The sequence below is a fragment of the Lichenostomus cassidix genome, chromosome 5 (assembly GCF_008360975.1).
Source record: "Lichenostomus cassidix isolate B80296 chromosome 5, HeHo_3.0, whole genome shotgun sequence".
In the NCBI taxonomy this organism is placed as follows: domain Eukaryota; kingdom Metazoa; phylum Chordata; class Aves; order Passeriformes; family Meliphagidae; genus Lichenostomus; species Lichenostomus cassidix.
In genome coordinates this window covers 12,283,233-12,295,799 of record NC_139486.1, presented here as the reverse complement: position 1 = coordinate 12,295,799, position 12,567 = coordinate 12,283,233, and the positions used below count along the sequence as shown (strand labels likewise).

Here is a 12,567-nt window from a genome sequence, read left to right as displayed (position 1 = left end):
TTTTGTCTCCACTGAAATATGGAAATGTCAGTTGGAGATTTGTGTTGCATACATAGAAATTCTCATGGACTCCTGAATTCTGTCTCAAAGCCTCCCTCAATGTGGCACAAGGTCTGTTGTGTGGTCAAGAGGCATTCAGTGACCGGGGCAAGAAGAGCTACCAAGAAAGTAAAAAAAAAAAGACAAAAAGAAACAGAGGAGGAAAGAGCTCAGGAGCAGCCTGTACCAGGATGAACACTCAGCACAGTTCTGCATCCCAAAATCCTCACACCCCGAGCTACGAGAGGTGCAATGGCAGAGCCAAGATCAGCACTTGACGTACCCTCAGAGCATTCAGCCATGGGAAGCTGTAAGGGTTGGTGGCTTAGTCACACCACAGAAGGCTGTACAAATCATTCTGACCAAATAAGAAGGTCTACAAAAATAACACAAGATCAAGGAGAGGAGCTGAAGCCTCTTTGAGGACAGCAGTGGTGCCAGCATATTTCAGGGAGCCGGAGTGGCGAGTGGGTGATTTCTGGTCTTCCTCTTCAAATATAAAGACCCAATTATCTTTGAACAGCTTGCTTTACACATGAATTGACACATTTATTTTACAATAAATAACTGAAAGTTATCTATGTTTCCTTTACTGTTAATCTACACAAAGAAATAATAAACAGAGCTTGTCTACAAAAATGCAACTACTGCAGTCCTCAGAATTCAATTAAGCTAAAATAATTAATGCTTCCACCATATTAAATTACTTTATACATTTGAGCCACTGAAGTTTTTTTTTTTATTCTTTAATCTTTTTCGCCTTTTTATTTAATAAAAAAAGTTAGTTTCAAAGGGGGGGCTGGCTAGGAGGGGGAAAAAGAACATGATTTGCTGTTAAAATGTAATGGTCTCCTTTAGCTGACACAGCATGTAGAGTGTTTTGTGCCTTTGATTAAAATAACATTTTAAATGCTTTGAACAAACATATCTCCCCATACTTCTAAGGGATTATTTTACATATTTCTTGGTGGAATAAAGAAATTCATTCTTCCTGTCGCAGTACAGAAAGGCTAAGAATATCTTTCGTCACATATAAAGTAAAAATACTGTAGGCTGTTGCATTATTACAAAAAAAATAAAAAAATAAAGGGAGGGGGTGGCAGGGTAGGAGAAAGCTGCCTTAGAGATTAAGTTTCCCTTTTATGAAATCGTATTTAGTCTCTTTTTTTAACAAATCTAACAACAATGCTCTACAGCCGCTCACTGGGAAATACCTTTAATGTTAAATGCAGATTCTGATTTTCTTGGCTAATGCAGAAAGCCTTTCTATTGAAATATAAATAAGGGGTTTGGTATATCCCACTAAAGCCTTTCCAGTGAATGACTTCTGTGGGTTTTTCATGGCTACCCTCCATGGCTGTAATGTGAGGCTTTTATCCTACTATTGAAAACTATCCGCTGCTATTAAAAAAATATGGAAGGACACTGCACCTTTTTATCTCAGAGCTGGGCTCCTAATTGAGAAAGCATTATTACGGCACTGTTTAGTGGATGTCCCTATCTCCACGCACTGCTGAGAAAATGCCAATCAAATGATAAACCCTTTTATTTTTCTCAATTCAAAATCTTTCCTACATATTTTTCATTTGATATTCAGTTTAGTCTGAAAGAGATTAGGTGCTCCAGATTGGCTTTTCAATTTTTTTTTTTATGCCTTTCCCACATGTGAACATCTCCTGCTCTCCCTCCTACCCCAGCAGATTTTCTGCATGGCAAAAGCTTTGGTTATGTTGTTGCTGACCCCCAGAAGCTGGGATGGGACAGCACCCTCTGCTCTGGGAATAGCCACAGAGGTACTGTGGATTGAATTTGGGCAGAGATTAGTAAGAGATGAGCTCTGGACTGCGACTGCAGCAGAGCTCTCCTAAGCCAACCTTACTAAGCACAGCACACCCTCTGCAAGGGGCTGAGCGCCATTGCAGGACATCAACAGCTATTGGGAGTGCTCAGCACCACTCAGGCAGCCGTCAGCACTATTGAGGGGAAGGTCCTGAATACTTCTCTTCTGCTCCTACCAAATGGAAAGGAAATCTAGCCCTCAAATCTGCTACACCATGACCTAGTCATCTCTCCCAAGAAATGCATTCAGAGCTGCAAAAGGATGAGGAAAGCTGAAAGAGCATGAGGAAAGGATGGGGTCAGGTCTTACGGTAGGTTTGCTTACAGTGCTACAGCACAGTCCTGCCACACCTCATGCCCCCAAAGCTACCAGCTGCCCCAGGTCAAGGTGGTGGCTGCACCCCAAAAAAGATTGCTAGGAGAAAACAGTGTAGTCAATGGGCGTCCTATGCCCTGTCCTAATAGACAGGAAGTCCGAAGCCTGTGGCATTTTAAAGCCCACACCCTCATTTATGTGATCCCAAGCCTGTCAGAGATGCTGGGGACTGACTCAGAGACCTCCAACACTAAAAGCAGAAATCTCTTAAGCTTCAATTGTAAAGAGAGGAGCCTCTCACCAGTCTTCTGGGGATCCCCTCATGGGAGCATCTCTACTACAGGCAGGATCCTGGATTGTCAGATCTAATCCCACAGGACAATTCCTAGAGAAATCGAGATAGTGGCAGCAAAGACAAATTGCCACTGGTGTTCTGTATGGGACGCAGTCGGTTTGAACAAAAAAGGCCCGTTTGAGGGGAGATCCTGCTGTGTAACATAAAACCCCCACTCACTAGCAGGGAGGAGAGTCATCCTTTCACCACTGCAGAGGGGAGAAACACCCTGCATGATGGAAGCAGACCCATGCCAGGCACTCTGCAGGAACCACTGCATATCCTCTCACCCAGGTGGATAATCATCACCTGCCTGCCCACCTCTGAGCAGGGGAGGTCCACTGAATGAATGTTAACTACACCATGTACGAGAGTTTTAGAAAAAGAAATGCCTGCCATTTGCTCACCCAGGCCAGCCTGTGCTCTTGTATCCTCATTCAGAAGGTCCATTTGGGGTGTGCATGAGAATGGAGGTGTTTCCCACCCAATCCAAGCCATCTAAGGAGACCCAGGGCAGGAGGCATAGGCAGCAGCCTAGGCCAGGAAGCTGACGTCTACCCAGGGAAAGAAAATGGAAGCACTTACTGAACCTCTGCTTTAGTCCTCACAACAAAATCTTCTTCCCACCAACAGTCAGTGTGAAGAGGATTTTTCCACTGACTTCACTAGGGTCAGGATGTGGTCCTTCCCAGTGAGTCTGCATGTGACAAACGGTATCTGGAACAGGACTGAACTGAGCATCTCACCAAAGTCCCCTATCCCTCCACCACTGCTACCTTATTAATGATGCTCCTGAAATGTTTTCTGCCCCCAACTCTCTGCTTTTTCCCAGATGTACAGGCTGCCCCTTGGCTCCCCTGGGGGCCTGAGAGGCTCCTTTCTCCAGCAGCTGGCCCTGCACAGACAGCTACTCTGGATTAAACAGGGGATGGACAGCCCCGCATAGCCATGAGGATCCTCCAGATGGATAGCTCCTATAAAGACATGTTGCTGAAGCCTGTTTCGTGGCACTTTCTAGAGGACTCTAGTTAAAAGATTACCTAGGCAAGTTGATTGAGTGTAAAACGTGCTGTACCTGCAATGTTCTCCTGCTTGGGGCAAATTCCTTTTGTAGGCGTGAGAAGACGGTCTTCTTCATCGGGTGTGACTTGGATCCCGATTTCCACTGGCTCTGACACTTTCCTGAGCTCGGCGCGTGAGGAGGGGGGAGGGCTGCTCTTATCCATGCTCTTTTCATAGCAGACACCACCAGTGCCATTGCACTGTTTTCTCTTGTGCTCTATAAAAACCAAGATGTCTCCCAGCGGGAAGTTCATCTGACACTGTCCACAGGTTAACAAGTCGGGGTCTGTCCCGCCTGCGGCGATGCTGATGCCACCTGGGTCTGCTATTGCCAGGCTCTCATCCTCGTCGGCCAGTGCCGGTTCCACATGGTCAGCCTCTGCTTTGCATGGACAAGGAGAAAAAGGGAGGAAAGGGATGAGGGGAGAAGAGAAAGAGATTGCTTTGAGTGTTCACAGACTCTGAAGGATGCATCACCAGAGGCCCAGCCTCCCACCACCCCCCCCTCAAAGAAGCCAAGCTTGATTAGATCTTTCTTTTATTTTTCAGCTTTTCCGCTCTCCCAGAATGATTTCAATATATTTTGCAACCAAGCCTGCCTGAAACAAAATGGAAAGGCTGACCTGGCATAGCTTTCTTGACAGCTCCTTCCCACTGCTGCCAGCACTGCAAGGATATCAGCAAAGAGCCATTTTGCAAGCGTTCGAGCCCCAAGTCACATTCTGAAATAGTTCCTCTCTTTTTATCCCACCTTCTCATTCCCACCGCGTCTCCCAGCCATCTGGCCAAGGCCCCATCCAGCAAAGCTTATGCACCCAAGTCTTTCCTTCTTTTTCAGAGAGAGGGGGAAAGATTTTATACACCAAACCAGCAGGACCAAGCTCCCTGTGACATACAAAATTAGTACCACCTTGTCCCATTACAGAGTTACTGGCAAGATTAAATGACCACCCATTAGAAGAGATTACAACTAACTATTTGCAAGGCTAACATAAGCAGGATATGGTCTCATGAGCAGTTAAGGGGTTTCAAAAGTGTGTACAGTGGGAAAGGGAGTGAGGCACTTATTTAACATACTGGAATATTGGCTGAGCCTGAAATGTTCCACTCTATTTTTCCAATGCCAAATAACCCTGCCATTGCTATATAGACTAATAAAAGGTTTTTTTGTTTAAATCTTGTCCGCAGACCTGTTGAATTTCCTACCTATACCCCCAAAGACTGGGAAAGGATTTCTTAGTGACCTGAATCAGTTTCTAGGAAATACATAACTTCTCATTTCACAATCAATAAAACCCAACATGTTTCTAATGGATATTTAGAAGATAATTTTTACACTACAAAATAATTGTGGATCACAATCCATTTCTGGGCAAAACATGTTTTTTGGTTTGTTTTCTCTTGTTCTGCCATGTAACTGCCAAATCATACAAACCTTGGACTTTACTCAGGCAAAATTTCCACTGACTTTTGCCTAAGGCTGGTTTGTCTCTGCAAGGACTATAGGATTTGGGCTGAACAAAACAGAGGAACTAACAGTATGTAAATCAGTGACTGAGACCTCTAATCGAATCAGGATTAAAGGAATAGGAGGAAAAATCTTCTCTATTAGCCCAAGCAGTTTCCTTATGGATTTCCTGGGGAAAATAAGTAACACAAATAATCTCAAAGAAGTAAGACTGTGATAAACAGATGCTATAATTCAGATTTGGACTCTTCTCCAGTCTGAAAACAAAAGGATTTTTGTCCCACTCTTCAGCAATTGCAAAAAGAAGAAAAAAAAAAAAAAGGAGCAAGAGGTAGACGGTGGAATGCATTGCCTGGCAACAAAAATGGTTAAGCCTTGAAAAAAGGTAGTTTAGAAAAAGAATCGCTCCCATTTTTGCCTTCCAGAATAAATAACTGCTCAGCATATCTAGCAGCTGTATTACAAGTTGCATCATAGCTCCCTAACAGCAAAGCGTAGAGCAGCAGCAGCACCAGCGACAGCAGAAAAGGACAGGGACCCCAGAGAAGTGCCCAAGCATGGACCATCCTGCTGGAGAAAATGATGGGCACAAGAAGGCTTATGTTTCCCAACTCCCTCATTCTGAAAATCATTAATTACCTTTTTTCCCTTAACCTAAGTTTAAAAGGAGTTTGAAGACAATACTAAGCAATTAATTCACCCATTTCTATCATGAAAAGATGCCTCCTTGCCTTAGTGAAAATGTAACTATAACCCTGTGCTGAAAAGGCACTGCTGGGAAGGGAGCGGATGCCTGCAAACAGCGTGTCACGATGGAAAAGGTAATTATTTAGTGCTGCAGTTCCCTTTAATGATCTAACATTGAGCAATATTGTTTATATTGAAGAGAGCTTGCACCTTTAATTACCAATTACATATACATCATTTTAGAGCCAAAAGAAAAGGACTGTGAAAAGGGTCTTTTAGAAATGTGCACGCTATTTGTAGCCAGAATTCCTATTAAGGGGGAGCAGTGTGTCAAAATATTAAAAAAACCCATACAGAAAGGCACACACAGAGGAACGAAGATACACATGCAGGAGATGGGACAAAGAGCTGGAAAAGACAACACAAAAACAGGAACTGAACCAAGGGTCGTAAGAAAGAAAGGTGGCAGAGGGGAAAAATGCTTGTTACTAGTTTCCCTAACATTCCTGTAAAGCCTTTTGATTAAAGTCTGTGTCTTAAATTACAAAGGCTGAATTTTGGCATTTATATAGATGTAACAAATAAAAAGAAAAGCACGGATCTCAACTTTATTATCTTTTTGATGTGAGGATTTGTATTTTTTTTGCCCGTGATTTAGATTGTGCCCTTCAGAAAATGTAGCAAAATTGCTGCATTTGATAAGGGTCCTGACCAGGCATCTGCAGAAACATGAAGGAGGTTTGAACAGCTAAACTGTTACGAATTCTTTCTTTTCAGTTCTACACTTCATCTGAATATTAGTTAAATCCACATATGCCTATTCGCTTACACTCGCTCACTCTCTCTTTCCAAGGACTCTGCAATGGCACTTTTTTAAAATAACATCTGGTATTCCTTCATATTTTGGCAGTCGTCACATCACCGAAAATCAGCTTTTCGTTTTCTTGGTACGCCGAGCCCTCGTGATCAGTAGTAATTGGGTTTCAAACTATCAAAAGATTTTTTTACTCAACTCTATTTCTGATTTGAGCTTAATAAATCATCAATCATGAGACCAGCTATTCACCCAACAATGCAGAAGCTGTATTACATCCCCTTATTCACGACATGGAAAACAGACATAAAAGAATGAAAAACAAAATACTGAATAGATCTTCAAATGCATTTTATCCATGTCAATTTGCATTTATTTTTTTACTCAGAATAAAAAAAAAACAAGAAAGAAAAGGCTTCCTATTGACAACTCAATTAAGCCATTAAAAACCTACATTCAAGTAACATTACAGGAGAGATTTAAAACCCACAAAGGAAAAGAGAAAAAAGCCTGCAAGTCCGGCCCATAACGCATCGGGTCATGCCTGGTTAATACAACAGCCAAGATCTTAGGCTGTTTAAGGAGCCCTTTAATACCAGTGGGGCAATTTAGGCCAGTCTCAATCTAAAGTTCTGACTCTGCTTGTGTCTGTGGGTTTAAAATGAGTCGCTTCATATTATTTGAATTTAACTCTGTGGTTTTATTGCTGTTGTTGGTAGCTGGGTTTAGAGGTAGGAGGGTGTTTCTTCACAAGTATTTATTTTAAATTAATTTATATTTTTTAGGAAGAAATTAAGCCCCACAAAATAAGAGAATGGAAAACATTTCAAATTGCTTACATGGGAAAAGTAAAAAAAAAAAAAGCAAATTAGCTATTTCCAGCCAGGACTCATGCCCTGGTTCTTTCAGGTGTGTTAAGGTGTGCCCAATATTTTCCCTACATCCAGAGATTCCTACACAGAGGATTGCCTTGGCATTGCTTGCCTAGGGAGCACAGTGAGTTGGCGACGGGCAATCTTTGGGGACATGAGTGACACAGTTGTGATATGATGGCTTTGTGAAATTAATGCAACCAGACAATCTAAATCATTTGCTTTACTTAAAAAAGTGTTACACTTGCTGACTGGACTCTAAGCGGCATCTCCAAGCTCTCTGGCTGCCTAACACACCAAAATACAGTGGACAAACCCCTTAATTCCATAAAGGCACTGTCACAAAGCCACCAGCACTTCTACTCCAGCGTGGTGACATCATTAGAGCATATGTGCCCCATGCAAACAATGCTCTCATGCCCAGTATTAAAGTGAATGCACATGCTCACAACTTTCTGCCTGTCAGTTGCCTCAAAATCTTACCCATTAATACTGGAAAAGACTGTTCTGTTAAAAATCTTTTCCAAGGCCTCAAAGAGTTTGGGTGAGGCTGGATCCAGACAGCAATCATTCATTTTCTTGCCTTTTTATTGCAGTGCAGAACCAGAGTAAGACGGTATCTAAAGTTTCCAATCTATTCTCTTCCTTATTTTTCCTGTCCCACAGTATCAAAATGAGACAAAGAAAGGGGGAAGAGGAGATGATTTGGTGTTGGGCCAAAGTGTTGCATGTGAAACTTCCCCTCCACGGCTGGTTTCTGCACAAATCAATAACGGGGTGCTGAAGGTGAGTGCTGCCAGTACCGTCACCACAGAAGTGCTGCTGAGTGCCCTGCCTGCCCCAGCACCCTGCCACAGCTACTGCCCACCCTTGTGCCCACTTGATGGACATAGCACAGGCTACGCCAGGGGCCACCCTTCTCTGGGACAAGCTGGGGGTGCCCAGGGTCCACCATGGGGACTGAGCTCCTGGTGGCCAGGCACAGGAAGCTGCCCAGAAATGTGCCGCAGCACATCAAGTGTACTGTTCTCCTCACACAGTCGCTGCTGTCTTGAAGGCACAGCCAGAGAGAGCTCAGCCTAGTTGAGGAGCAAGCACAAAGGACTGACTTGCTCTTCAGGGTGTTGGCCCAAAGCAGGCCTGAAAATGATGTCCCTTCAATCAACACCCACATGTCGCATTTACTGTAACATCAACATGCTTAACGGAAATAGCTCGAATCACACGCTCTCTGGCTGGGTTATCACCGAGATCGGTGTCAGGATCCTTGCTGCACAAAGACTAACGCTGCTCAAAGCAGGCAATGCGGCTCCTTGCCGTCGAAGTTTATCAATAACCTGCTTCCAGAGCCTCCCAGCAGCTTCCTGCAGCTGCAAGGTGCAGAGTTGAGATTATGCCTACATATTGCATCAGCATCACACTCAGCGGTACTAGGCACCGCTGATCTGCCACCAATTTTTGATTTTTCTGAAGACTGCAAAACAATTGTTCACAGTATTTAATTCTTTCCTGAATGTAATTCTGAGGCTGAGTCGGCCAAAAGAGGCAACTTGATGGAGAAGCAGCAGAAGCACAGGGGACCGCGCTTTGCCTCACTTTCCCAGCGCCTCTCCGGCGTGTGCAAAGTGCACAAAGGCGGCCGGAGCAGCGGCAGGCGAGGCTCCGCCGCTCGGTGCAAGCCTGGCCCCGGTGCAGCCGCCGAGCCGCCGCCGGCCGGTCAGCGGTCAGCCGCCGCCACGTGCCGGGCGGCCGGAGCGCAGCGCGGCAGGTGCCGGACCCGGCGGGCACCATGGACAGGCCGTCCCGCCGGACCGCGAGGGGAGCGGGACACGGCGGGGCAGGGAGCTGGGGAGGTGACCCGGTCACCCCAACAGCACCCGCACAGCGCTGAAGGGCTGTGCTGCAGCGCTGGTACCTCAGACGCCTTTTGCAGAAGTAGACCGAACCTCTCAGAAAGCAGTTAACCCTGTGTACACACCTGAGACAGAACAAGCCCAAGCACTGCCACAAAGAGACTGTCGACACATCAGGATTTAGGGAAAAGAAGAAGGAAAAGGACACAATAACCACGCCAGACCCAAACAGGACAAAAGATAAGAATATCCAAGAATCTGCACAACAACAAATCTCCAACGCTTGTCAGATATTATTTCTTCCGAAACTATGTACAGTGTTACAGAAGGGAGTAGTGTGTCTCCTCTTAAGTAAACTATACATTCATAAAAAAATATTTACTGCTTTTGAAAGCAGAAAATGCATAGGCTCTTCTATAGACTGCAGAAGCTGTAAATCTCTGCAGATAAAATGGGATGTGATGATGTGATATAAAAGCATTCTTTGTTCCCCAGTGAATACATTTGTTTTATTTAAAACTAAACGACAACCAAGGAGAGAAAGGAGCGCTCGGTGCCACAAAAGGAGAAGGAGCGGTATTTGGGTACAGGCTTTCAACTGGCATAGAAAAGAATATTGGAAGCAGAGATTCTTACCCAAGGATTTAAAAGGCATGATCAAAATTAAGTAATTAGTTCGGAGCATGTATTAAACACACAACAGCTCTGTTCTTTTCTTAAATATCAGGCTCAAAAGAGACTGCATTTTTCAATTGTTTATGGCACACTGTTGCTCATATACGATTTTCTTAAGCTTTTTTTTTTTTTTACTTTCATTGAAGCATATTCATTATAACATTCAGCGAATTTATGGCTTCTTCCAGTGGCTTAGTAAAAGGGGTCATAAAAAAGTTAAGTAAACCAGTATGTTTTTTTCCTCTCCCTTAAGTTTGGATTCCTTTTTTGTACTGTGCTGTCTAGTGCTTAGTCTTTGGAAAGTACCTTGGGCATATCCAGCACACACACAAATTATCAGCTGCTCCAGGAACAAACAAAACGGAATTTCTTGCACTGAGGCAACTACACAAAAGACTTGCATATGTCAAAAATACAGAACTAAGTCCCTGTGAATGCTGCACCATTAATCAAATCCCCGATCTGGTGTCACTTTTGCCAGTAAAATGATTATATTCTTCTAACCCCCTTCTACTGGCGCGTGCCTGCAATGCATGAAGTGTGTCCCTCTACTTTAATTTGTTTTCGAATAGCCTGCTTTAGGCATTTTTTATATATCCTTTGAAAAAAAAAAAAAAAGAAAAGAAAAAAATAAAGCTGCTACTTAAAGCTCCAGCAAGGGTCTACAGTACTGAGCAAGCAACAGCTTTTTGAGAAGGAGGGCAGACAGCGAGAAAATTTAACTGATGCTCAGGAGCTGAACACACAACTGCCTCTGAGGCTGCAACTGTGAGTGCCGAGAAATGGTGTGCAGTCTGCCCAGATACATTTTTAAAAAGTAAATAAACACCGAGGAGGAAGGTGCTATAGTAAGAGCAGCTGAATGAATCATGCATTTATCAATGCTTGCCGTTATTGATGCCTTTTCCCTCCCTCATTAAAAAGATACATACATACAAAGCCGTCTACAGATGATGCTGATGCTTCACCGAGTGCCTTAGTGGCACTGTTAACTTTAAAGCATGTGGGTAAACCCCAGCCACTCTTTATTTTTCCACATGCTTTCTCTGGACGGTATGAAGGGAAACTAAACTCCACCAACAACTGCACTGCAACCCTAGAGAAACCGAACTGCAACCAAAGAATAGGAAATGCTCTGGCAAGGAGGCTGAGAGCCATTTTGGGGTAGCAGGTCTCTGCAAGGAGACTTTTCCACCAGGCTTCGACCTGGGGGAGTGGGAAGGGTGGGATGCAGAGGAGGGAGTGTGAGGAAGGGTAGCATGGGTGTGTGTGCACTTGGTGGGCACAGGCGAAGGGAAGGAGGATTGAGGGATAGCTATTTCTCTTGATAAAAGTTCACACTCATGCTATGGAAGGAAAGCCGCAGTAAGTGAAGTCTGAGGTTTTGGGAGGGGAGAAGGTAAGGTTTTCCCCATGGCTGTGCAACATTAGCATCAGAAGGGGCCCAGGCACTGTGCTCTTCAGCTTACCGGTCTGTCAAATGAGCTGGCTGCTGTCTATATGCTTCCAAGTAGCTCAATTCAAACATTAAATGAAGTAGAGAAATCATCAGATAAATTACTGGTCCTCTCTACCCAAGAGTGAAGGGTTTTTGTACAGCTGATGACAGCCTGGATCCTTTGTCTGACCTAATTTACTTCTCTTGAAGGTTAGAATAAAGCGCACTTTCCTGTCGCAGAATAACCTCCGTCTACATATTGCACCCTAAAAATAAGAAGATGCTTCTGCTATGTTAACAGTGCCCTAACTTGATGGGCTTCTCAGGATGGGTGAAACAGACATCCACAGCTTCCCGAGTGTATGCCACTAAATTATATGTTTGGGCAGGAAAGCGTCCTGCTAAAGTCTGTCCACGACACGCAAGCCGACTGCAGCAGAGAGCAGCACAAGCCCGTCGGAGAAGCCTGTGAGCTGCTCAGCAGCAACTTCTACATGACAGATGTGATTCTGTGTTTATTTCTCTAGGAAAAAAAGAATGCTTATTTTCATTTACAGGAAGTGCAGATTGTTTGCTCTAAGGACCTGAGGATCAAAGTACGGTAAACTATCTCATATCAAATCCTCTCGGCAGGGGTACATGTGGCTTTCTGATATGTAATCTAAGCCAATTTCTGTACATGTGTGTCTGCTTTGTTGCTGCACACATCTTGCCCTACAACTCCAGCTTCTTCACTCTGTGTTTTCACATCCACTGGAACTAGCATATGGATCTCCGTGGGTTCCCCCCGCTCCCCGCCACGCAGGAGCTCACTCATGTACAGGTATCATTACCCCGATTACTATCTGACAACAACAAATCGAGAATTTAAACATTGTCTGTTGACAATAAAAAGCACCGTTAAAAACTAATTTTAATTAAAAACTCCTGTCCGCCCGAGTCAATTAATCAGCCGCGATTTAGTTAAAAATAGATTTGTCTCGCTGTCAGCCTCTCTCGGCTAGCTCTGTATAGATCTTCGCATGAAAATCAATAGTACAACTTTCCGGCGAGCACATCTCGCAGCGCGGTGCGCGCCGGGCGCGGCGGTGCGGGGCTCCGGCGGAGCATCCCGCGCGTCCCGCGGCGGGGCTAGCGCGGCCATCGCACGGGCTGGGAGCTCCCCCTAGT

At 44.4% G+C, this 12,567-nt stretch overlaps 1 protein-coding gene across 5 annotated transcripts in view; it reads right to left on the bottom strand.

Annotated features, from left to right (window-relative positions):
- Nucleotides 1-12,567, bottom strand: part of BCL11B (BCL11 transcription factor B) — a 92,170-nt gene that overhangs the window by 73,636 nt on the left and 5,967 nt on the right. For 3 of the 5 annotated variants that reach the window (XM_085061420.1, XM_085061418.1, XM_085061423.1), the window contains exon 2: nucleotides 3,604-3,972. In XM_085061420.1, coding sequence (XP_084917546.1) covers nucleotides 3,604-3,972 — 369 coding nt within the window. The remainder of the gene's footprint in view (nucleotides 1-3,603; nucleotides 3,973-12,567) is intronic. The other 2 variants (XM_085061422.1, XM_085061419.1) reach the window with 1 other exon arrangement.